The sequence below is a fragment of the Cyprinus carpio genome, chromosome B13 (assembly GCF_018340385.1).
Source record: "Cyprinus carpio isolate SPL01 chromosome B13, ASM1834038v1, whole genome shotgun sequence".
NCBI lineage: Eukaryota > Metazoa > Chordata > Actinopteri > Cypriniformes > Cyprinidae > Cyprinus > Cyprinus carpio.
The window spans coordinates 8,690,400-8,717,077 of NC_056609.1; the positions used below are offsets into that span (position 1 = coordinate 8,690,400).

Below are 26,678 nucleotides of genomic sequence, written 5' to 3' on the forward strand. Positions count from 1 at the left end.
GAAAAAGGTTAAAAAAATTAATAATCCTAAGCATTAATAAAATCACATTACAGTCGACCCTAAATAAACTAAGCAAGTGGGACATGTTTGACCACTGATTCTGCAGTGTATTGTGATTCAATAGGTATTGAGCCACCGACTAATTTTTGGACAACTAGCTAAAAACAAGTATCTGTGCAAGCCCTAGTACATAAATCTTACAATGATATAAAAGTTATGTACTGCACCTTCTCTTTTACTCCAAATGCCTCTAATTTTGGTGCAGATGTGAAGATGCTTTCATTCAGTCTTCTTATTCTAACAGCCTGTTTTCCTCCTTCAGCTGCTTGACGCTTCAAAAAAACAATTACATCAACAAAGAGCTGGACTGATATAACAGCATCCAAAATGTACTCTCTACTTTTCAAGCAAAAGCTAGAAACTACAATAACAAAATACAGGGCAGGAGAAATCTAGCCGTTACGAAAGGTTAAGGAACAAAATTTGTTATTGTAGTGGCTGAAAACTTACCGGTACTAACGTAAATTCAACCTTCTCAGACAAAGTGAGTTTGGTGTCCTCCATAACCTCACTTATGTCAAAAAATAGCTGCGGGTCCTGTTGTGTCCCGATGAACCCAAAATTATCATCCAGCTTGACAACAAGCCCCTAATAGATGGAAGCACGTCATAAGCAAAAATAAATTGTAAAGTTATTAATTGCTTTAAGGAACATATTTCTGCCCATTCCAGTTCCTGGAGACCAATCTCTCTAGAAACTTCTGCTCCAAACCTGATGAAACACAACTGAACCAGCTAATTGAGATCATCAGAAGAACCTGATAATTACAGACAGGTGTTTTTGATCAGGGTTGGATCTGAACTCTGCAGGTAGGTAGATCTCCAGGAAAGATTAACTGTAATAAAACACAGCATCTCTTCTGATTCTTCTACAAATGCAAAAAAGCAAGGAGGTACCAAAACTTCAACCACAGAAAATGCAATAAACCTGTCATTTTGGAAAAAGAAAACAGGCCAAAATCTTCGCCAAAAATATGAAAAGTGATTGCATTTTAATATAAGAAACTCTGAAGAATAAATGCACAAGAAATGATCTAGATTACATTGTAAATAGTGTAAATGGCAGGAAAAAAAATTACTGGATAAAAATCCTGACGTGTACCTGCTCTTCAGGACAACAAGTGTGCTTCAATCACCCTGAAGTCTATGGGAAACATCAATCAAATGTGACTGCAAATTCAGCTGATATTTCCTAGCTCCGAGCACACAGAATATTATGAAGAGATACACTTAAAGTGAGCAGAGGCGGACAGACTACACAGCTTCATTACTTGAGTAAAAGTACAGATACCCCTTGCTTTTACTCAAGTACAAGTACTACAGTCAGATGTCTACTTAAGTAAAAGTACTGAAGTACTTGTTTTTAAAAGTACTTGAGTATCAAGAGTACATTTTCTAAATATTGCATTACTACTGCCACAGTGCTTACATTTATGTACAGAAACGTCCTACATGGAGATATGATGAAAAATGTTAATGTTAAAGGCAGGGTAGGTAAAAAATTTATAAAAATTTTTTTTTTCCAAATTTGTTTAAACTTTATATATATATATATCAATACATAATTAAAATGTAAGTACTCTGAAAAAGAAAGTATAAAAAATCGAGTGTCTGTAGACGTCTCACGACTGTTTTAAAGACAGCTCATTATTTCCATTCACTCCACCCCCTCCCTTCTGGGCTCCTTCCCTATAGATTATTTATCGTCTCTACTACGGCTCGCTAAGTAATGTTATTTTAGCTATATTACGCAGCTACGTATGCTAATGACACATGCTTCATGAAAAAATAAACAAAAAAATATGTATGATCAAAATACAAAAAGAAAGATTTATCTGTCTAGCAGAAATAAAGCCATCAAGGAGTCACTTTTCAGCCCCTTGAGTTCCCTCAGTTCTCGCCATCGCTGGAAAGCCACGCCGATATTAACTCGCGTTTTTATTTCTTTGTTTATCCAAAGACTTTTTGTTCATTGCCTTTTCTTGTACTGTTACTGTCTTCCTTTTTTGCCTGGTTTGCCTTCAGTAACTGCATAGGCCCGGGTACTGTGAATTTTGCTTGCTGTTTCTCTGCCATTGTTTTGGTATTCCTAGGATCCGTGCCTGAATTCCTCAAATCAAACCTGCGCGCGCAAGTGGGCAGGTCATGTGTGGCAAAATGGTGGTTGCCATGGTTGCGAGAGAGTGACAGTCGCCTAAGCCAATCCAATGTTTTGTCCCGAATGGAAATAAGGAGCTGTGTTTAATACAGATTAAACGGTCTAGAGTCACTCGATTTTTATACTCTTTTTATCAGAGTACTTACATTTTAATTATGCATTGATATATATAGAAAGTTTAAACAAATTTGGAAGAAAGTTGTTTATAAATTTTTTACCTACCCTGCCTTTAATACCTTGGAGAATGTAAAAGGAATTGAAAGTAAAATCAAGTCATTTTCATCTTTTTACCATGTTGCTTTATCCTTTCTCACTTGTGCACAATGGCAACGCTCTGCCAAACCTCTGCTAGAGTTTTAATGGAATTATTGCACCCACATTTGAACCTGACTGTGTTAAACACAAGAACATCAAAGCAAATGCTCAGCTTACATTAATGTGTAATATCAGAAAAGAAAATTCAGCTAAGAATTGTGTGTACATGTGAGTTTCTCTGTTTTTACATCAATCAAATCAATAAACCTAAACCAGCAAAGAAGGCAATATAGCAATGTTCTGACACACCTCTGAACCTGACCGTGTTATACACACAGCATAGAAGAGAAAATAATAATGATTAAAGAAAATCAGCTAATCAGCTGTGTTTAGGTCAGCGTACAAAGAAGGAAAAATAAAATTCAGCTCATTTGAGTGACAGTATTAAGCCCCTTCCTCTCACAGAAATACAGACAAAGGCAGGAGAAAATACTTTCAGCTGAATAACACCATTCTCTCACACACAATCTATGGGTGACAACTCTCTGTGTGTGTGTGTGTGTGTGTGTGTGTGTGTGTACTGTACTTCAATTCAATCAGATGTCATGAAGTCTTTTGCGGATAGCTGAATGTGATTGCTGATAGGCTGTGTCCCAATCAGTGGCGCCTGCACAATCCAATCACGTTTGAGAGGGAAACAACACATTTCCGAGATTTCTCTTTTTTTCTGTCGCACAATTCTTTTATCGGATAGGCGTTTCGTCCACACGGAATCCGGCGTTTTGGGAGAGTGAAACCGATGTTTTTTGAAATCGGGTCCCAGAGTGGATACATTTGAAAACGGCGCCCTTGCGTTTTCGTCTGGACAGCCAATCCGTATATTTTCTGAAATGATGAAGTCATCAGCCCACGTCTCGCCCTAATCAGACACCGCTACGTCACGTAATAGCAACAAAAACATGAACAAACACTGAATGATTTTCTTTTTATTAACTAACATTAACACAGAATAAATGAATTCTTCCATGTTCGTTTGTGTACCACGCGCAAGGTTTATGAGCATAGTCCATGTCTTCTTCTCCGTTTTTGGTGTATCTCTGTGGCAGAATTACAGCGCCACATGCTGGTCTGGCATGTATACTACATCGTTTTGCGGTTTCGTGTGGACGCGGATATTTCTTGAGACGAGGAAAAAAAAAAGATCGGATTGGGGTAAGCTCCGTCTCCGTGTGGTAGGGGGCCGAAGAAGTAACGGGTACTTATGGTTATGGATAGAAATGTAGCGGAGTAAAGAGTACAATATTTGCCTCTCAAATGTACTTGAGTAAAGTCATGAGTACTCCCCAAAAATGATACTCGAGTAAAGTACAGATCCCTCAAAATTGTACTTAAGTACTGTACTCAAGTAAATGTACTCCGTTACTGTCCGGCTCTGAAAGTGAGTGCACACAAATATGCACTGGGGCATTTCAAAGCAACCATAAACTGTAACTAAAAAGCTAATATCACAGCAATTACGGAAGTTCAGTACCAACTTGGTACTAGGGTTGTCACGATACCATAAACAAATGTTACGATACTAAACCAGCTAAAGTATCATGATACCTAGTAGTATCACGATACCATGCCATATTGTATTAATTCAAAATTCAGATCTACAAAATGAAGCAAAATGTCAGAAATACTAAGATATAAATGAAAACAGACCAAATTGTCCTCACGTCCTCATTTTTTTAATGATAATGAATAACTGGCTCTTTGAAAAACTCGAGAACAGTCATGAAGCAACTAATAAAAATGTGCCATGCATGTACTCCATCTGTACAGTAATGAAGTCATGCAAATTGAAACTCTTCTCAGTGTACTAAGTATAAACACCGCATGAATTTGGATAAGCAAAGTCATAAAACTTGGATTTCAGTGAAGAATGAAATTGAAGAAGAAAAATAAGAATAATTCATATATTCGTCTGAAAAGTTTATTAGAGAACATTAGAACATTCTACTGTTTCTGAGTAAATAAATGCTGGTGGCTTTTGCCAAGAAACACCAGCATATCAAAATGATGTGAGGTCAGCCTTGAACGGAGAGGTGTACATATGTTGCCTGATAAACTAAAAATGCGTTCTGATGCACAACTCGTGGCAGATATGCACAGGTATCTTTTTGCGAACATCGATAGGACTGGAAAGCTTCCCTCATTTTGCCTCCATCATTTGAGTGGGTCATCTCTTGCTATCTCGGGTCTAAAAATTACAACCGTTGTTTGTATCTCTTTCTGATTGTATCGGTTTTGCAGATCAGACCTTATGCAATCCTTACTTAGTTGGCTGTCAGAGGCAGACACTATCAAAACTGATTCAGTTTTCCAAAGCAGAGGCAGGACTGAGGAAACTGTGGGGCGCTGCTCTCCACTTAGTGCATCAGTAAATTCCCTTCGAGGTCCAAGCACATTTTTCAGTGCTTCCATTGTAGTAACATCCAGGTCTTTAGGCATGAGGTGCCACTTGTTTCTGTTATCAGCTAATACAACACAAACAGCTTGCTGCTGTTCTAAAAAGCGTTCCACCATGTCATATGCTGACCCCCAATGGGTAGGTTCGTCATGTATCAGTTTGTGTTGTGGTACACCAAGGTCAGCCTGCTTTGACTTTAACTGTCTTGTCAGCTTGGCGGATCGTAAAAAAGCAGAGACCGTTCTTCTAAGCAGAGACAAGGTATTGCCTACATGATCAACATTGAGGCCCTTGTGAACTGCCAAGTCAAGATTATACCCAAAGCATGGAATCCAGTTACAATCAGAGAAGGCCTTGATGTTATTTGAAGCATTGTCAGTAATTCCTGCCATGTCACGTAAATTGAGCCCCCATTGCTCTTCCAACATCTCAGAGAAGGCCTGGCTTAGGCTCTCTGTGGTGTGGTCACTATTAAGTTCTGCACAGCCCAGGCACCATGACTGCATTTGCCAATCCTTTGTTGTGAACCGGGCCGGGTTTACGATTGATCTTACTACTTACCGTCATTTTACAATAGTTCGTTATTGTTCCACGTGCATTTCCCAAAAATGCACTTAACACAGTCGCACGAAGCTGTACTTTAAATGCTACTTAAGGAGTCGCTATCCGTTTGTCAAGTGCTGAAATGTCACCTTATAGAATGGCTAGTATTTGTAGTACACGCTCGTTTATTCAAATGTAAACCTAATGCTGCGTTCTAGACAACTCGGAAATAATAACTATAATACAAAATGATTATAATACAATATTATTACATTATATTATAATTTACTTTATATACATATATTATAGTACTACAGTATATAATATAGAGACGTTATTTCCGGGTCCAATACATTGCTGGTCATGTGCACGTCAGCAAGTCATTACCAGACCGATTGTCCTGCAGGTGACTGCATAAATCTGTCTTCTTACGATGCACTTAGGGCTTCACGATTACTCCAGAGCACTCGTAGATCTATGATGATTTTCAAGTACTACTTAAGTTATGATGCTTTTTGGGAAACAGAACTTCTTAGGCTTACGAAGCTTTTGGGAAACTCAGCCCTTAGCAGTTACAGCCATGTAGGACTGCATTGTTCTGCAGGTCCAGAGCTCTGTAGTACATGAATAAACTCCAGATCCTTCAAGTTCTGCTTTTATTGTCTCTCCAGATTCTGTGTACATTTTTGGTATTTCATTATTCATGAAAAATTGCTTAACTAGTTGCTTGAATTCAAACCTGTCCACTGTATATACTGCTCTTTGGTCTAGACAAATTAATTCGGCCACAGCTCTGTTTAGAACAGCTGCTTCTTTGGATGTTGCTTTGGATTTCTCAAAGAGGCTATCGATGGTGGGCTGCGACTTGCTGGTGGCAGGGTTAACTGTGTGGCTTTGGGCACCAGTTAGGGCAGCATGGTTCTGATTCTGAAAAAAAGAAACGAAACAATATGAAATTAATTACTTGTAAAAATGCATAAACATTTTTAAAATTTTGAATGTAAAAAATAAATTATATATTTAATAGCCCATTTCATATTTTTTCAATACAATAGAATACAGAAAATGTTTACATTTACGTTGTATGCTAGTACTGTACATTTAATAAAATAAAAACAGTGTGATATGACATTTTTTCATTGTAAATCAGTGTAAGAAAAATATATTTTAAAACTGCAGAATTGGCACAGAAGCTGCACTTGAAGTGACACTGTAATTACAACTGCATAAATAATGAGTAATTATTTTATATATGAAGTTTTAAATATAAAATGCCAAATACAAATATATGAAATGTTGAAAAAATTATAATTTTATGAAATACGGTTAAATGGGAAACTACAACATCAAATTAGGTGGCAGTCGTTCTTAATGATTGACAGTGCCATTCAAAAGAAACGTCTGGTCACTTCAGGTATGAAGCAAGTGATTACTCACACGAAACTTCGTGAATGGCTCATTTAACAATTTACTCGCCCGATTCGTTCAAAACACAAATATGTTTAGGAACGAAACAAGCTGATTTTAACATTATAAATGAATAAAGGGCTGACAAGAACGGACTGCAGATGCAGTCATGTTAATGAATATAAAAACATTCTTTGTCGCAAAGATTGTTGCAAAGAATGAAAACCATTCATTCAGAAGGTGGACAAAGGAGCAACAAAAATACATACATACATACTATATATAAAGTTATTATTTTAAAATGCAGTGTTTAAGCTGCTACTTTTAAAAATATTTTCAGTCCCTCTCTCTAGATAGCTTGAATAATATGCACGTTACTGTAATGTTAAACAGGACAAGGTAAATAAACAGGTAAATAAGTTCCACTAACCTTTGTGTACTCTGCAAAAGATGAGGGATGTGTCCAAAGATGCTTAATGAGGTTGCTGGTGTTTCCCCCTTTAGCTTGAATTCTCTGTAGGCATTCACGGCAGATTGGTTTTCCGTCATCAATAGGTTTTCCAGTCTCATCAGGTAAAAATCCGAAGTAGTTCCATATTTCACTACGTGTCACAGGCAGGTGACTTTGATCAGGGTTGGAGCTAAACTCTGCAGAGCATTGGACCTCCAGGGCAAGATTTGAGGAAGGGGGCATATATGGTTTTTCAGGCGTGAATTCTACACAGGTTTTTTGCGCGCTTAAAGGGCACCGCAGAAAGACGACAGGAAGACAAAAAGACGCTATATTGTTTATTTTCAACACAAGTGTTCCTTACCGTTTAAAAAAAATACAGTGGCACCGGCAGTATTTTGGACCCTTAGTATCGCGATACTACCATAGTACCGGTAAACCGTGCAACCCTACTTGGTACCAAATTGCAGGACCTGGGGGAGGCTTCCGGTTTGCGAACAAGATGGCTGCATAACTTAAATGCTCTCCGACTGTTTTTCTAAAAACAACCCTAAAACTTTTGAGATTTAACTATAAGTGAAATTTTATTAAAGATGGAGACTAGGGTTGTTACAAGGAAGAAACGGACGAAGGGCACAGCGCCTATTACTGAGGATTTACAGCAGGACAGCCGAAGCTGCTCTCCAGTCCATGAGGCCGAGGGGCAAGAAATGGAGGAGGTTAGCTTGGAGAAGGTACTAACCGAACTGAGAGATTTTAGACGTGACAACAAGCAACAGCTTTCGGAGATACAACAAGACTTGCACAAGACAAGTGATAGGCTGGATGAAGCTGAGGGTCGAATTGAGGAGGTAGAAACGGCCTTGCAGGCGGCGTCATCGTTACTTACACAACTTATACAACGCCAGGACAATATGGAGGCTAAACTTATTGACCAAGAGGGTCGCGCACGCCAAGAAAACATAAGGATTTACGGTATTCCCGAAGGGGTTGAAGACAATAATATCGAAGATTTCATAGATAAACTGTTTCGGGATTGCCTGGATTTCCCCCAGGACACGCAGATCAAAATTGAAAGAGCCCACAGAGCCCTTGGTCCTAAGCCCGCTAACGCGCAGTCAAAACCTCGCTCCATCATTGTCAAGTTTGCTAGCTACAAAGTCAAAGAATAAGTTATACGCAGAGCTTGGCAGAAGGGACAAGTGCAATACAACAACGAACGCTTCTATGTGGACCACGATTACCCACCAGCTATTATCAAGAAACGTGCAGAGTACAATCAAGCAAAGAAGATATTAAAGGAGAGGAAAATTAAGTTCCAAACTCCCTACCCTGCAAAACTACGCGTCTTCTATGGAGATGAGACCTGCCTGTACCAGACAGCGACGGAGGCAACGTCAGACATGGCATCACGGGGGCTCCCAGTTAAAGTTATCCGTCCCTCAGTCAGCTCGTACCAGCGGGAACTACGACTGCTTTCATCTTGGCAAGTGGCTGGGGGGCAGGACGCAGTAACACCGAGCGACACGCACCCCCAGGAGGATGAAGAGCCCCGGCAGCGGTTTAAAGAAAAGTTGCAGGAATTCAGACGTCTATCGCCCACAGATAAGTGACTGCCCATAGATCGCACGAAGACTGATGCTTGTTCGTTTTAGTTAATTTAGTCTGTTCGTTTAGTTTTGGATTTGGACTGGTTTTTTTTTTGAAGTTGGACTTAATTGTAAACTAAAATGTCGGGGCATTTTGAAGACTGGCAAAAATCATAATGCAGCCAATACAGTGGGCCCCACGCTACGTGATGAGTGGGTTTACCCCTGTAAGGTGCTCTAACATCTCGAGCCCTTTAAAGGTTCAGTTTATTAGAACCTCTGATCCGGAAGCAAACCTTATGCAAAGAAATGACATTCTGATATTTCTGTTAAAGACTTCACCATATTTTAGTTGTGTTCATGTTTTACTCGTTTTTGTTATGGGTGTGCATTACTTCTATTTGTTTTGTATGGAGATGTTTTCAGTTAAAAATATAGGAAACCATGGTTGACAGAAATATTCTAAAATTTGCATCATTTAATGTTAATGGGGTTCTTAACCCCACTAAGAGAAATAAAATATTATCTAAAATGAGAAAGGAAAAGGTACAGATTGCTATGTTACAAGAAACACATCTTAATTCACTGGAACATGAAAAATTAAAAAGGATGGGTTTTTCTAAAATATATTACTCGTCCTATAAATCAGGGCATAGGCGGGGTGTAGCCACTCTAATATCACAAAGAGTCCCATTCGAACTTATCTCTGAAACTACAGACAATGAAGGAAGATTTTCACTGATTACTGGTAGAATAGATGGAGTCCAAATAACACTGTTTAATGTTTACGCCCCCCCAGACAGTGACATTTCATTTTATAGAAAACTATTTGATTTAATGGCACAATCAACTGGTATACTTATCTGTGGAGGGGATTGGAATGTACGACTTAATTCTAGACTTGACTCCTCAAGACAGATTCCTCAAACGTCTTTGCAGAAGAAAATTAAGATCCTCATGTCAGAATATGGTATTCTGGACATTTGGAGGGATTTATATCCAACATGCCGAGATTATACCCACTTTTCCCATGCACATACAGTATACTCTAGAATTGATTATTTTTTTATTTTCAAAAAGGACCACCATAAGATATGTAACTGCGAGATTGGAAACATTGATCTTTCTGACCATGCTCCCCTATTGCTAAATGTAGAAATAAATGATGATTCTAAAAACATACAGTGGAGGTTGAATACAAGTGTACTGAACGATCTACAATTTACCAAATTAATCAAATCTGACATAAAAACATTCCTAAAAGAAAACCTTAATGGTGAGGTGAGCCCAGAAACCGTCTGGGATACTTTGAAAGCGGTTATGAGGGGTAAAATTATATCATTTTGTGTCCAGAAAAAAATTTAGATTATCAGAGTTAAATAGGGAGTTAAAAGAGCTGGAGGGAGAACATAAGAGAGAATTAAAACCAGAACTCAATATTAAGCTGAAAATAGTGAGAAATAATATTAATGCGCTATACTTACAAGAAATAAGAAAAAAGATGATTTATACCAAACAAAAATACTATGAATCTGGTGATAAGTTTGCTAAACTCTTAATGAGCAAATTAAAAAAGCAACAAGCAGACAATTCAATATATAAAATAAGAGACCCAAATTCTAAGAGATGCGTTTATAAACAAAGTGAAATTAAACAGGCTTTTCAGAGTTACTATAAACAATTATACACACAGCCAAAGTTAAAAGATAGACAACAAATCAAGGGCTTTCTTGAACAACTTAATTTACCTGTTTTGCAGGATAATCAAAATCAAAGGCTTGTGGCTAATATTACAGAAAGGGAACTATCCTATGCCATATCAAAGCTTAAAGCAAACAAATCTCCTGGTCCAGACGGGTTTACATCCGAATGGTACAAAAAATTTAAATTGGAGCTATCACCATTCCTCCTTCAAATATTTAATCTGGCTCTAAAAGAGGGTAAGATGCCACCATCATGGAAACAGGCCACTATATCTGTAATTCACAAAGAGGGAAAGGATCGGCTTAATTGTAGTTCTTATAGACCTATTTCTGTTCTTAATATTGACTACAAGCTTTTCACATCAATTCTCTCGAAGAGAATTCAAGGGATACTTCCACAACTCATTTCTACTGATCAGACAGGTTTTATCCCACAAAGACAAACTCATGATAATATAACGCGTACATTACACATACTAAACCAGATTAAAAAACATCAAATACAAGCTGCAGTGATCAGTCTTGACGCTGAAAAAGCTTTCGATTCCGTAAGCTGGGCTTTTCTGTATAGAGTATTGGAGAGATTCGGATTTCATTCAGATTTTGTTAAAGTGATCGAGGAACTATACACAAAACCAACTGCGCAGATAAAAATAAATGGAAATTTATCAAATACTATTGAACTAGAGCGCGGGACAAGACAAGGGTGCGGACTCTCTCCTTTACTCTTCGCCCTTTATATAGAACCACTAGCTCAATTAATAAGGCAAACAAACCGTATAAAAGGTATACATATTTCTGGTGATATACACAAGGTGGCGCTATACGCCGATGATGTGTTGTTATACATAAGTGAACCAAACACATCACTTCCCAAATTATTTCAGACGCTAAATAGCTTTGATGATTATGCTGGTTATAAATTAAATGTAAGCAAGACACAGATATTGAAACTTAATTATAATCCTCCAAAAACAATAAGTGATGAATTAAATCTTAAATGAGACCGGACCATATTAAAATACCTAGGTATTTTAATTCCCAAAGATATAACCAATATAGCTAAGTGTAACTACGATGACCTTTTGAACAAAATAAAACTGGATATAAAGAGATGGACCGTTACCCCCTTCATGAGTCTAATCCAAAGAATTGAATCTGTAAAAATGAACCTATTACCAAGATTTCTATTTTTCTTTCAATCTCTTCCGACAGAAATTACAAAAAAGCAATTTTTAGAATGGGACAAAATGATTTCTAGATTTATATGGTTACGAAAAAAGCCCAGGATCAGATTTAAAACATTACAGCTCTCCAAAGAAAACGGGGGTATGGCTGTACCACATCTTAGAAACTATTTCTACTCTGCGCAAATTAAACCCCTGATAAATCTTTGTAATACAAACTACAGTGCTAGGTGGAAAGACATTGAAGTATGTCAGAACCACCTTTACTGGCAATATTGGGAAATAAAGAATTAGAAAGGACTCTATACAAGATTGAAAACCCTTGGATAAAATCACAACTAAAAATCTGGATGGAGGCTAAACATGAATATAAATTGCACGATAATCTGAAGATAATAAGGTGGTGTGCCTATGACCCTGATTTCAAACCCAATCAAACAGATGTCGGATTCCAAAACTGGGTGTCGAAGGGTATAACAACACATTTCTCATTAATAGATAAAGGTAAAGTGAAAGATTTTCAATCACTTAAAACCAGTAATAATTTGGAGAAACATGACTTTTACAGATATTTACTTAATCAAGAAGTTATTAGGTCCCTGGATGTGCAAGAACCAGTGCTCCAAGAAATATTGATGGCATACCAGGCAAAAGTCAAAAAGGGTATTGTTTCACGGCTGTATAAGGGATTTATGAATAAACAAACAAATTCAACATTATATGTGAAAACAAAATGGGAAAGGGAAAGTAACATGAAAATAACTGATGAGGAGTGGAATGGTTGCTGCATATCACAGTGGATATGCACAAACTCACATTCTTGGAGGGAATTTGGTTGGAAATTTTTGATCAGGTTTTTCATTACGCCAAAACAGAAAATTTCTGGCTCCGGGGAGGAGACTAAGTGCTGGAGGCAGTGTGGAAGTGAAGATGGCAACCATTGGCATATATTCTGGGATTGTCCAGTAATAAAACAATATTGGATAGAGATACACAAAGATATCGAAAATATTCTCAACATGAAAATACCCTTCAACTTTACCAACTTTATTTTGGGTAACACAGACTTCTTACCTGATTATGCAAAGTGTGAAGTGTATCTATCTTCGTATAATATATATAGATATATGAAGAGACAGTAGATCGTCTTTAACTCGCTTTATTCAGCATGAAGCAACCGCATACACGAGAATCTCCCTTGTGTTATCTTTCTGTATGTCCATCACCCATACGTAAGCCCTGACGTATATCCAATCACAGAGCATAACTTGGTTAACGTGACATCTCCCCCTTTTAAGTCTAAGGATTCATACAGTATTAAACAAAACAACTGTTTCTCAGAAACATACCCTGAAATTACTTTTCGGTCTAAAACACAATATTTTCCATATTCTCTTTTTTTCCAAAAATGTATTAAATAAACATAAGAACTCTTATTCTATTTATCAATATTATTTTTAAACTTGCTGTTTAAGTAGACATTAACAAAATACATCTGAACAAGCAAATATAAACAAACATTCTTCTCAGACCTTCCCTTTTGTCCTTCAACATAAGTGGTCTGTACTCATTTGTGAACATCACTAGTTAACTCATTTCTTCTGACTAGTAAGTTAACTTGACGGCAGGTTTCACAACACGTCCAGAGCGTGTTCTCAAAACTCTGGGTGACGATGTTAAACTACCAGTCTCTGAATTATTTTGAGTTGGACAGGTAGCTGATGTTATGCTGCCCGGCGGGTTGGAGACTTTTGGTGATTGTGTTGGAGAGTCGTTCCTTTCTTGGTTGACAATCTGCAGGTGCCTCCGGTTTCGTCTGATGGTGTCTCCTTGTGGCGTTTTCACCACAAACGAACGGGGAGTGGAACACGAAGCCTGAATCACCCCGGTGCCTCTCCATGTCTTTTCTGAATCTGTTTTCAGTCGCACTCTGTCTCCGACCCCTAAGGCGGGAAGCTGCTTAGCTGAGTATCTCCTGTTGTAGGTGTTTTCGTAGGCCTGCTTAGCTTTGGCATCTGTCTGCCTGACTGTAGACAGATTTGGCCATGACGGTCTCAACTGATGGTGGAGCTTGGGGACTGTGGTTCGCAGTCTCCTTCCCATGAGGAGTCTGGCTGGGCTTTCTTTTGTCGGCTCCGTAGCGGTGTCCCTGTAGATCAGGAGAGCTAGCTGGGGGTCTTGTTGCCTAAGGATGCTTTTAGCGGTCCTGACAGCTCGCTCCGCCATCCCATTAGCTTGGGGATAATATGGGCTTGATGTAGTATGCTGGATGTCATACTTAGATGTGAAGTCCTGGAACTGCCGTGAGGTGAACTGTGGGCCGTTATCCGTAATCAGCTCTTCAGGTATCCCGAACCGTATAAATATGCTCATCAGCTTACTTATAACTGCTTCACTCGTGGTCTGGGTGAGACTTAATACTTCAAGCCATCTTGAATAATAGTCAATAACAACCAGGAAGTGCTTTCCTTTAAACTCACAAAGATCTGCAGCTAGTTTTTGCCACGGGAGTTTCGGCAAAGGCGTTGTAATGAGTGGTTCCCGGCTTTGGCTTGGTTTGTGCTCATTGCAGTGTGGGCATGAGGACACTTTCTCCTTTACTGCATGGCTTATCTTTGGCCACCAGATGGCATCATTGTATCTCTCCCTGGATTTGTTTAGGCCTTGATGCCCATGGTGGATTCTCTCCAGCATCTCAGTTCTCATTATTTGTGGGATTACTATTTGGTTTCCCCTCTTTACCAGTCCATTATGCTCACTGAGACTACTTCTCTCCATAAAATAATCTAGAGCAGGCCTCACGACATCCTTTCTGTATCGTGGCCAGCCAGACTTAATGTATTGTCCGACTTTCTGCAGGGTTTCATCCTTCTCTGTCTCTGCTTTTATGCGCTCCAGCACTGTTTTAGGCCTTTCCAGCTCTGCGATGGAGTCCACATATGCCTGGATGTCCTCACTCAGTTTTGTGTCGTCCACTTTTGACTCTGGGTGCCTTGACAACACATCAGGTACTATCAGGTTTTTTTCCTGGGATGTACTCAGCGACTGGATTGAACTTCATTAGGCGGATCAGAAGTCGCTGACACCTTAGTGGAGTTTTGTCTAGGTCTCTGTGGTTGATGAGTGTCACCAGTGGTTTATGGTCCGTTAGTAGTTTGTAGCTTTCCAGACCACACAGATATAGATAGAACTTTTCTGAGGCCCATACACTAGCAAGACACTCCTTTTCTATTTGTGCGTACTTCTTTTCCGCTTCATTTAGTGTACGAGAGCAGTAGGCTACCGGTTTAAGTGTGCCTCCATGATTTTGCATCAGTACCCCTCCTAATCCATAACTGGATGCGTCAGCACCTACTACGGTGGGCAGTTTTGGATCAAAGTACTGAAGAACGGGTGCAGAGGATATCAGCGACTTTACTTTCTGGAAGGCTGCTTCTTGCTGCGAGTCCCACACCCATGCTACTGCATTCTTTAACAGCTCGTTAAGGGGATGAAGGATTTGTGACAAATTGGGTATGTATCTGCCGACATAATTCACCATACCAAGTACTCTTTTTAACTCACTCACATTTGTAGGTGTCTCCAGAGCGGTGATGGCAGACACTCTTTCTGGGCTTGGAGTTACGCCCTCTTGACTGATGACCTGGCCCAAGAAGTGAATGGAAGCCTGCCTGGACTTACACTTTTGGCGGTTAAGGTTTTAAACCAGATGCACGGATTGTCTCCATCACCTTTTCCAGGCGGCTGTTGTGCTCTTCCAGAGTAGCTCCGAACACAAGAATATCATCCATATAAACGACTGTGCCCTCGTGATCATGCAGTAGTTCTTGCATCCTCCTTTGGAATATTTCTGGTGCTGATGTTATCCCGAATGGGAGCCGTTTAAAACAGTATCGACCATTTGGTGTTATAAAGGTTGTTAATTTTGAGCTTTCTTCTTCATCCAGAGCCATTTGCCAAAATCCACTGGCAGCATCCAGAGTTGTGTACACCTTACTTCCAGCCAGTTTGTGTAAGATGCTGTCTGTGGTCGGCAAGATGAATTTTTCTCTTTTCACGTTCTCGTTTAGTTTAGTGAGACCTACACAAATTCTTACTTTACCGTTTGGCTTTATCACAGGCACCATAGGCGCTACCCATTCTGTAGGCTCTGTCACGCGCTCTATTATGCCATTTTCCTCCATTCGCTTAAGCTCCTCCTCTACTTTAGGTAGCAGCGGAATGGGTATGCGGCGAGGGGCTACAACGCTGTATGGCTTAGCATTTTCTTTTAGGACTAATTTTTATGGGGTCTCCCTTAAGCAGCCCTAATTCCCCAAACACACTGACTTCTTCAATGTGTTGTATTAGACCCAGACGAACACCGACAGATCTACTCAGTAAATTATCACAAGTAGACTTTGCCACTATTACTCTAAAGTAACAGTCTGTTGTTTTTTTTTCCTTTTGTCTCTTGCGTCTTAGCTAGGAATTGCCCCAAATGGACCACTTTTCCTCCTGGACTTTCCAGTTTAGAGGTGACTGGACTAAGTTTCGGCTTGACACGGAGGCTGCTATATGTAGCCTCATTTATTATTGTCGTGTCAGCACCAGAATCAATCTTGAAGCTGACTGGAGTATGGCATATCACTAGTGTTGTGCGCCATGGTGGCTCTGTATCTGTGATGACTTCATCCACTGTAGCCTCATTCTTGGTCATAGTCTCATTTATTGATCCTAAGAATAAGCTGTCTACTTCTTCAGTCACTTCTTGTATCATTCTGGTTTTGCATTTGTTTGCGAAGTGACCAATTTTGTGGCATTTGTTACATTCTCTGTCTTTAGCTGGACATTTGTCTCTTGCATGTCTGCGCCCACATCTACCACAGTTTCTCTTTTCATTTTCTTTTCGTCCTCCTGCTGCCTCATATTGTGTTTTTTTTCCACTTATTTTTATAAACTTTTGATTTCACTTCATCAACGTGCCCTGATGCACCAGCCTCGCTGTTCTGTTGCTTCACTAACTCAGAATGCCTGGCCATGTCAACTGCTTTCTTCAGAGTAAGGTCACTTGTCATTTGTAGCTTCAATGAAAGATCTTTGTCTTTAATCCCTATAACAAGTCTATCTCTTATTTCCTCCTCCTTTTCATGAAAGTCACAGTGGGCTGCGAGTTCATACAAGTGCCTTATATACTGTTCAACGGACTCACCCGCCTCTTGCGTCCGCGAATGAAAACGTGCTCTCTCAAAAATCACATTTCTTTTTGGCACGAAGTGCGCGTCAAACAGCTTCAGCACTTGGTCAAAATCCTCCTCCTCTCCCTCGTCGTCATCTGGCGAGACGAATGAATTGTACACTTGCTCTGCCTCCGGGCCCATAGAATAAATCAGTGCGCTGACCTGAACATCGGCTGGCTCTTTGTTAAGCTTCGTTGCTATTCGATACCGGGAGAAGCGTTGTTTCCAATCGGGCCAATCCTCCGGTTTAGCGAAGTTAAGCTGCTCCGGCGCCGAAAACTTTGCCATCCTGTCCGGTTTTCTTCAGTCAAACTACTTCCTTCAGTCAGCGTGCTGTGTCGGTTCACTTCTGACACCATGTGAAGTGTATCTATCTTCGTATAATATATATAGATATATGAAGAGACAGTAGATCGTCTTTAACTCGCTTTATTCAGCATGAAGCAACCGCATACACGAGAATCTCCCTTGTGTTATCTTTCTGTATGTCCATCACCCATACGTAAGCCCTGACGTATATCCAATCACAGAGCATAACTGGTTCACGTGACACAAAGTACCTATTCAGAATTTTAATTATTGCCTGTAAGAAAACTATCACCAGACACTGGCTCCTCCCTGATCCCCCTACTCTGGAAAAATGGATAGAATGTGTTAATGAAATCTACCAGATGGAAAGACTAACATTTTCACTCCGCTTGCAGATGAATAGATTTGTAGTCTTATGGTCAAAATGGGTATCCTATGTTAATCAAACACAACATGCAGGAATGTTGTCCTGAAAGTTGCAAAGATAATGGTAATCAATGGTTGATTTTATTGTACTGTATTTTATGTATCGTTTATTAACAAAATAATTGTGTTATCTTTTGTTTTATATGTATTAGAGATTTGTATTATAGTAATGCACCCTTTGTTTGTGTTCTAATATGTTCTTATTATAATTACAAAAATGGGAATGTTGGGAATGGAGAACCTTGATCTAGATCACAGACTGGAACTGTGACCATGAGGTTATGTAAATCTGGCTATTGTATTGTTCCCAATGTTTCAAAAATAAAGAATAAAAAAAAAAAAAAAAAAATTGCAGGACCTCTGACCACAATAGTCTCATGCATGAGATGTTTGTTTGTTTGTGTTTAATGCCATGCCAGCTTCTGTGGCTACTTTCACGGCCAGAAAATGTATGGCTGAATTATAGATTATAAAACTGTATGTGGCTTAAAGGTCCTTGAACACCGAGTCCGAAATTCTCATCTGAAATTTTTGCACATTAAAAATTAAATACAACCTCACATTGTGTAAAATCACATTTCTCCGATACGTTCGTCCATCATAAAAAAATTTGGATCCATTTAAATTTTCTGCATTTTTCACATCCGTAGCGAGCATTTTTAGAGGTGTCTAGGCAATTCAGAGCCACCATGACCTTCTGTGCATGACAAATTTTGATGAATACGAAAAACACGTGAAAATTTCAGACTCAGTGTGCAAGAACGGTTAAAAATTTCTTCAAAAGGGTTAATTAAATAAAAAAAGTTTCTCACAGAGTTAAAGCCAGCACAATTCAATAAAACAAGCTTCACAGATAAAGGGTTTTAGTAGAGAGAACCCATGCATGAAATATTAAAGCAAGCATAGGCTATATCCACATAAAACCACGAAACTGACACAAAAGGATGTAGTATACATGCCAGACCAGTATATGGCGCTGTAATTCTGCCACAGAGATACACTAAAAACAGAGAATACGACTTGGACTATGCGCATATTCCTTGTGCGAGGTATACAAACGAACATGGAACAATACATTTATTAATCTGTGTTAATGTTAGTTAATAAAAAGAAAATCATTCAGTGTTTGTTCATGTTTTTGTTGCTATTACGTGTCGTAGTGGTGTCTGACTAGGGACGAGATGTGGACTGACGATGTCATCGTTTCAGAAAACATACGGATTCGCTATCCACACGAAAATGCAAGGGTGGCGTTTTAAAATTTATCCACTCTGGGGCCCGGTTTTAAAAAATATCAGTTTCACTCTCCCAAAACACCAGATCCATATGGACAAAACGGCTATACGACACAAAATGTATGTGTAAAACAGCTAAACGCAATTATGCCCTAATCGTCACCATTAGCTACATCACTCTGGGTGTTCTAGCACATGATTGCTACATTCCATTTGTACTCAGAAGCTGGAAATTCCAGGTTCCCAGTAGGAACTTTTAACTGGAACGCCCTCCCAAGTCAAGAGTTCTGACTCAGAATCTTGGAGAAATTACAACAACTTCGGAATCAAATATGGCTGCTCAGTGCATTAACAGAAGAGAAACAGTAGTAATATATTGTTTATTGGCACTTAAGTTTATCTGTGTCTCAAACTCAGCTGTGCACACGGTACTATCCAACCTCTATTTGTGGGCATGATGTTATCTGTGAGAAATACCAATTTTTAATTTTTTTTTTAATCAAATTGTATTGCTAACAATGGACACATCCATCTTTGTTTTTCCTGGCTTCTCTACTGGAACTGAAACATCATTCCCAACTCCAACATCTGACTTCCGAGATATATAGAATGCAGCATATGGCTGCTGTCACATCGTCCAGGTGGATGCAGTGCAATCATAATATCATTCTTCATTTTGGTGCATCCCCTACAAGCTTATTTATTTGCGATTAATCCTACTACTTTCCACATAATTTGTTTTACTATTTCCTATGTAATCTGTCTGAGGAAGAACATCAATGCTGAAGACATACTGCACAATGGTCTGTGAGGTCATGACATTCGTGTCCTACAGAACCGCACAGACCAACAGTGCAACTATGCAAATCTTGGGCTATTTTCATCTTCGAAGGCTAAATGCTTACGGTAATGCCAATTTAAGACCAAGATATGGTGCAGCTGCTAAACTACTACTACTACTACTACTGCTATTTCTAAACAACTACCTAAATCCCAAATCACCATGGATGACCACAACTGAAAACACTTACTATCTTGCGCTGCTCTTCGGAGTCTGTCTGGAAAGTTTCTGGCAGGATCTCTACGTTGACGGCACACTCCTCCTTAGTTACACTGTTGGTGGAAATGTTGAACTGGACCTTGTCACCGACAATCATGGTGGCTTTAGTGATCACGTCACATGACCTGAAAGATAAGCGCTTCTCTGTGCCCTCCACTGTGGTGACAAGAAGACCCAAAATGGGCTCTTGGTCGTCCATCTGCTCAAAAGAAAAAATACACATAAATAATTGAAACATGAATGCTTTGAAAAATAATGTCATGATCAAGGAATAAAAATTACATTAAAACCTCCCACACTGATTCTATAAATATTTACGAAACCATCCATGCATGCTTTCAATTCAACATACTAATGAGAGATTTTTTGTGTTCAGGTTGCAGGAGGGTGAAAACCTACCCCTTTTTCTTGACTTTGGCTTTTCTTTGGGGCGATTTTGGTAATGGTCCCCTCATGTTTCTCACTGTTTATGTCCAAATCTTGAGAACCAGCTTCTTTAGTCACGGGCTTCCACTGCAGACAAAGACGTAAATGCACGTTTAGAAGAACATGAAAACTTCCAAGAGCATAATTTCCTTAAGTTATCTCCAACAGGACAGCTGAGAATAAACAAGGCCCTAGTCTAAACTACCTTGTCTTTGACAAGGGTAGTCCCAGATGTATTGTCCTTTACGCCAGGAATATTTTCATTGCCTTTTGCTTTTTGATTAAGGGTCACAGAGCCCTTGGGCAGCTTTTTGAGTCGGACGCCCTTCTTTGTGTCGTTCACCTTCAATACACAACATATGTATATTATGAAGCTTTGAATACAACAGTTTGAATACAAAGAAAGATGCAATGTGTAAAAAAAGAACCTAATAATTTTACTCACAGTCAAAATGGTGAGCTCCACTTCATCCATGACATTCAGCTCTTCATCTGATAAACTGTCGGTAGCAGAGGCCGTCAGACTATCATGTTTCTCTGTCTTGATGGTCAGGGTTCCATCGCTTTTATTCATAATCACACCCTGGCGGCAAAATAATAACAAATACAGCTGAGGTCAAAAGTTTACATCCCCCTTGCAGAATCTGCAAAATGTTAATTATTTTACCAAAATAAAAGGGATCATACAAAATGCATGTTATTGTTAGTACTATATTTAGTACTGACCTGAATACAATTTCACATAAAAGATGTTGTTTACATATAGTCCACAAGAGAAAATAATAGCTTAATTTATAAAAATGACCCTGTTCAAAAGTTAACATCCCCTTGATACTTAATAAATAATTAACATTTAGCAGATTCTGAAAGGGGGATGTAATTTTTTGACCTCAACCGTACATTTTTATGTTTTCACAAGAAAATATGAATAGTGTTTGTCTGAACAGAACCACGATGCTACAGTGTTCTGGATGGCAAGTTGCAACCAGAGTTTCTTTAATACTAAAAACTCAAAGTACTCACACATCTCTCCTCAACAGGCCTCGTGATTTAAGGATAATTTTTGTTAAAAAAACAAAATTTTATTTTAAGCTTTAAAACTATGCTTAACACTAAAGCATTTTTTTTATATTATATATACTGTATACTCAAATTACACTGTACAACTCATTTCCTCATGCTCTAAAATCTTAACTTCCTGTTCTCACTTTGCTCTCAGTTGCATTTGTTGCAGACTGCGTCACGGCCACCTTCACTCTGGTCTAGACAAATCAGGGTTCCTACAGTTTCAATTTCAAAATTCCACACAATTTTACAGCATCAAACTTACAAACCTCAGTAGATTTTCAGACCATATTTAACATAAATGGGTCATATATATATATAAATAATAATATTAAAATACAGACTTTTGTATGCACACAAGAAACTATTTTGTGCCCTCGAGAAACTATGCCCATGAGAATGTTTTGCATGCTAATGCATTACAATTTCTAGTTGGGTCATTCATTCCATGTCAACTCAACCAGAGGTCCCCGGCTCAAATGTTTGATTTTGCTAATAATTTTTCTGAAGAAAGACTTTCATGTATAGTGATGAAAACCAAAATATTAAATGTCATGGATGAATATTTACTGAATAAACCAATATTTTGTAGAAGGAGGTCTAATTGACAATTTTCACTTGCGATTCAGAGCCAAATTACAAAGGGGTAAAAATTACTTCAGAAAGATGGCAGCATCATAATGCTATTTTTTCACAGAGATTGGTAGGTGTATTAGTAAAATCTGTTGACTTTAGCAATCTTTGTTACATTGTGTGCCAATGGTGACCTTTGCAAAAATGGGGAAACAGCACTTTTCAAGTTTTTACTCCAAAGTTTGCAAGTCTGTAACTCACGAAGAATTAAAGATATTTGAATGCCCTTTTAGACATTGGGTCTTAAAACTTCTTTTTTAGCACTTTCATTTTTAAGTCACTACGTACATGGTTCGGTTCCAGAGATATTGGAATTTCAATATGGCTCCAGGGGTAAATCTGTAAATTGTACACATTTTCAGCGGTCAAAAACCAAACGTGGGCCAATTTTTCACAAATACGACACTTCATTTCTTTTAAAGAGGAATGTCTGAAGAACAAATAATGTTTAAACTAGAAATTTTGTCAAGACAACTGCATGGAACATAGCTGTCTGAGTGCCATAAATATTCTATTTTCCAAAGTTTGCGTGGCTATAACTCAAGAAGTATTAAAGATATCGCAATATGATTTTAATTTCTAGTTCTTAATGAACTTTTCCTTTGGAATCTTAATTTTCAAGGCCCTACATCGTTCAGTCCCAGAGATATGGGGATCTCAATAAGGCTCTATGTCCAGATGGTTCAATTTTAAATGTTGGTCACTTTGTATACAGCCGATACTTATTTTGTTTAAAGAACAATGTCTGAAGAAAAAATAATGTTGAAATTAGAATTTTATCTTGTTTCTTTCTATCAAAACCATTGCATAGAACATAAATTTATTTATGATACATTAATTTTCATTCTTTTTCTTAAGTTTCTATTATATATAAAAAAAATGAAATCGGGGCAAAAGTCTAGAAATCCAAATATTCATACTCTATATTCATATTCATATTCATAATCTATACTCTGATTTCTTTTTTCCCATACTTTTCCAGACCTGGAAATTACTTAAATGAAATTACATACTTTTCCAAACCACGTAGGAACCCTAAAAGATGTCTCCAAACTTGGCATTATTTACACAGACATTTAAGTATTTTTTTGAATCATACCCAATCAGGCCATTTCGGTCAAGATGAATGAATAAAATAAAAAGAATTAGCACTTACAAGCTCATGTCTTCAGGGTGAGCATATAATTCATAAGTCCTGCAAGGTGAGTGAAATACGTTACCACTTACCGTCTCCCTGACTTCTTTGGTGAGCTGAAAAGTGTCAGGTGTTTTTGGTTTGATGTTTGTGGCTCTTTGCTCCTTAGTAATAACATTCGTCAGCAACTGGAACTCCACACGATCATACAGCAGCAGAGTCACATTGGTGTCCACCTTTCCAAACGGCAATTTAATGGGATCCTTAGAGATGATGGTCCTGATACAGCCATGGTTAGCCTCCTTGACATTATCCTTAAGAGATACATACAGAAAGAGATTTTTGGATTTAACTTAGTACAACTCTATATTACTACAGGACATTTTTACCATTACACATTAAAGCTACAGACTGCATAATCTCCACCAAAGACGTGTCAAGATGTTACAATACAAATAGCTATAAAATAAAACATAAGTAGAGACAAATAGATGTTTTTTATTCAATAGTGGATGGATTTAATACATTTTCCAACTTCCAAGCCTGACTTCTGACTATTTGGTATCTGCCCAATTAGAAAGGAAGTGTGGTGAGGCTGATGTTTCTTTGATGAATAGAAGTTCAGAAGTTTCATTTATTTGAAACTCTTTTCTAACATTATAGATGTCTTAATCATCACTTTGGATCAATTTAAAGCATCCTTGCTAAATAAGTTAATTTCTATCATTTCTTTCCCCCCAAAAAAAGAAAATAATACTGACTCCAAGCGTTTGAATGGTATAGTGCATAATGTTACAAAAGCTTTTTATTTCAAAGAAATGCTGAACTTTTGATCTTTCTATTCATCAAAGATTCCTGAAAAAAATGCACTCAACGGTTTTAAATATTGATAATATTAAAAAATGTTTCTTGAACAGCAAATCAGCATATTAGAATGATTTCTGAAGGATCATGTGGCACTGAAGACTGGCGTAATGATGCTGAAAATTCAGCTTTGATCACAGGAATAAATGACATTTTAAAATATATTTAGATAGAAAGCAGTTCTTTTAAATAGTAAAAATATTTCACAATATTACTCCTTTTACTGTATTTTGGATAAAATAAATGCAGGCTTAGTGAGCAGAAGAGAATTCTTTAAAAAAACATTTTAAAAAATCATGTTCATAAACTTTTGACTGGTTGTGTGTGTGTGTGTGTGTGTACATACATACATACACACATACATACACACACACACACATATTAGGACTGTCAATAGATTAAAATTTTTAATCTGATTAATCACACCCTTTTTACTGTGATTAATCACGATTAATCGCACACTTCATGAAATTAAGCATAGACCTTTTATCTTGTTTCAAATATTTATTTTGTTATCATTTGCTATATTCAGCAAACTAAACCAAAAGATTGAAGGATGATTCTCAAAAATCTGTATTTTCTGAAAGCTTTTTTCAAGATAAATGTAGATGTCTTTCCAAAAAAGGACTCCAAAAGAACCAAATGATATAACGAGCCTGTATAAGCACATATGGAAAAAAAGCAAATATATATATATATATCTGAATAACACAGTATGTGTACAGTGCAACAGCAAATAGCTTTTTTACATTTTAAAGAAGTTAAGTTGCGATTCTGAACATGACCCCATGGTGATGCCAAAAACCCATAAACCAACCGCCCACTGACTGCTTTTATCTACTACACACGGATCCATTCAGTATAACTAACAGATGACACAGCAACATACACATGACCAATCAAAACATTATTGTGAATGTGTGTGGAAACAACGTGAATGTACGGAAATGTCTGTGCATGTACATACATACAATGTGCGATCAGTGCGTCAAGAGCACTCATACACGCATTATTATAACGGACTCATGCGTGCTTACTGTACGACTCCTGTACGCCACCGCAATCGTCTTTATCTTGATCGCAGTCCTCATCCAGCAAAACTTTATTAGCAAGACTGGTTATCCAGTTAAGAAACCGTACTTTGCGTCTCATCTGACCATACAACGGTGGGATGTGTTGACAATCTGTTCAGTCTGTACTTCACGCAGCGCGTCTGACGTGTGAGGGCTCACACTCTTCAGAGACAATCACAGAATATGACAGCGCTCATGTTTTAAAGCGAAACACACTGGAATTAATAATTCACTGAAAACGCAATGCGGGTCTTTGTTCTCTCTGCAATCTCTGATGTAATCAGCCTGGTTTCCTTTATATTAGTGCTGTTTTAGACTGATTGTTTGAATGCATTCGCTTACTGGATCATTGGACTGAAAACTCTACCATTAACTCTATAGTTTAGCAGCTTAAAATGATCTGATCGCAAGCAGCAAAGCAAAATTTGGTAAAAGGGTTAGAATATAAATTGTGCTTTAGTAAATTTGCTATTAATTGCATTAAATTAATTTAATGCATGAAGGATTGTAAAATTAATCACATGCGTTAACGTTGACAGCACTAATATTATATATATATATATATATATATATATATATATATATATATATATATATATATATATATATATATATATATATATATATAAAACGTCTGTCAGTTTAACATGTTAACTTATTTAGTTATGAAATTAATAATGCAATTAAAATAATTTTAACGCAGTTAACGCACTGGCCCTGCCCCCAGACCTGTACATCATCTTACACTTCATATAGCTCACGGTTGACAAATATGATGCAGGGCAACAACTCCATAAATGCTGTTATGCCCTAAAATTCAAGATGTTGGTGCAATAAATGCCCTTGTATGAGTTTTTGTCTCAAATTTATATCATACGATATCACACTAGCAGGGAATGAGCTGTATTAATTAAACTGTAACTCTCAGCCCAGCGGGTTATAGGTCCACATTAAAAGACTTTAAAATAACACAATAAAACCAGGTAGACTCAGTCTGTTAAAGGAATACAGTTATTTTGTCCATACCCAAGAATCCCCGAGTGCTGTTGAGTCCCAATGTGAGTGTCCAGCAGTGTATATACTTGGTGTGTGGAGATTCTAAGAAATCCACGTGGTGAAAGGGATTCTGAGAGGTCCACGTATTCAAAATGTATCTTAATTCGAAGCCACGTATTCAAAATGTGTTTTATTCATATTGATAAGTTTCATTTAAATGTTTGAAAAAATATTCCATGTTAATGATATGTCTCATATAAAAATAAGTTTCATTTATATATTCAAGATGTCTTTTGGTAAACTTTGGTGTGTAGCTTGTTGTGTATTTTCATATTTTTTTTAAATGTGTTTTTAGTTGAGTATTCAGCTGAATCTGTTTTGCATAAGGAGTTAAACTGCACGTATTGTTCTTTTGTGCCAATATTTATTT

General features: G+C 37.9%; 2 protein-coding genes across 2 annotated transcripts in view; both read right to left on the bottom strand.

Moving 5' to 3' along the window:
- Nucleotides 1–26,678, bottom strand: part of si:dkeyp-121d4.3 (E3 ubiquitin-protein ligase RBBP6) — a 50,132-nt gene that overhangs the window by 10,816 nt on the left and 12,638 nt on the right. The window contains exons 7-13 of the mRNA XM_042736358.1: nucleotides 23,408–23,629; nucleotides 20,928–21,065; nucleotides 20,688–20,825; nucleotides 20,456–20,569; nucleotides 20,028–20,255; nucleotides 511–648; nucleotides 228–332 (exon numbers count right to left, since the gene is read on the bottom strand). Of these exons, the coding sequence (XP_042592292.1) occupies nucleotides 228–332; nucleotides 511–648; nucleotides 20,028–20,255; nucleotides 20,456–20,569; nucleotides 20,688–20,825; nucleotides 20,928–21,065; nucleotides 23,408–23,629 (1,083 nt within the window). The remainder of the gene's footprint in view (nucleotides 1–227; nucleotides 333–510; nucleotides 649–20,027; nucleotides 20,256–20,455; nucleotides 20,570–20,687; nucleotides 20,826–20,927; nucleotides 21,066–23,407; nucleotides 23,630–26,678) is intronic.
- Nucleotides 3,804–7,682, bottom strand: LOC122139391 (E3 SUMO-protein ligase ZBED1-like). The gene is made up of 2 exons (XM_042736368.1): nucleotides 7,308–7,682; nucleotides 3,804–6,397 (listed from the first exon to the last, which is right to left on the bottom strand). The coding sequence occupies exons 1-2, from the start codon at nucleotides 7,569–7,571 to the stop codon at nucleotides 6,029–6,031; spliced, it is 633 nt and encodes a 210-aa protein (XP_042592302.1). The 5' UTR covers nucleotides 7,572–7,682; the 3' UTR covers nucleotides 3,804–6,028.

Excerpts from the sequence above, each read along its gene's own strand:
- LOC122139391 (XM_042736368.1), bottom strand. The coding sequence starts at position 7,571 with ATGCCCCCTTCCTCAAATCTTGCCCTGGAGGTCCAATGCTCTGCAGAG. Across the intron at positions 6,398-7,307 it reads CTTTTGCAGAGTACACAAAG|AATCAGAACCATGCTGCCCT; the intron begins GTTAGTGGAACT and ends TCTTTTTTTCAG.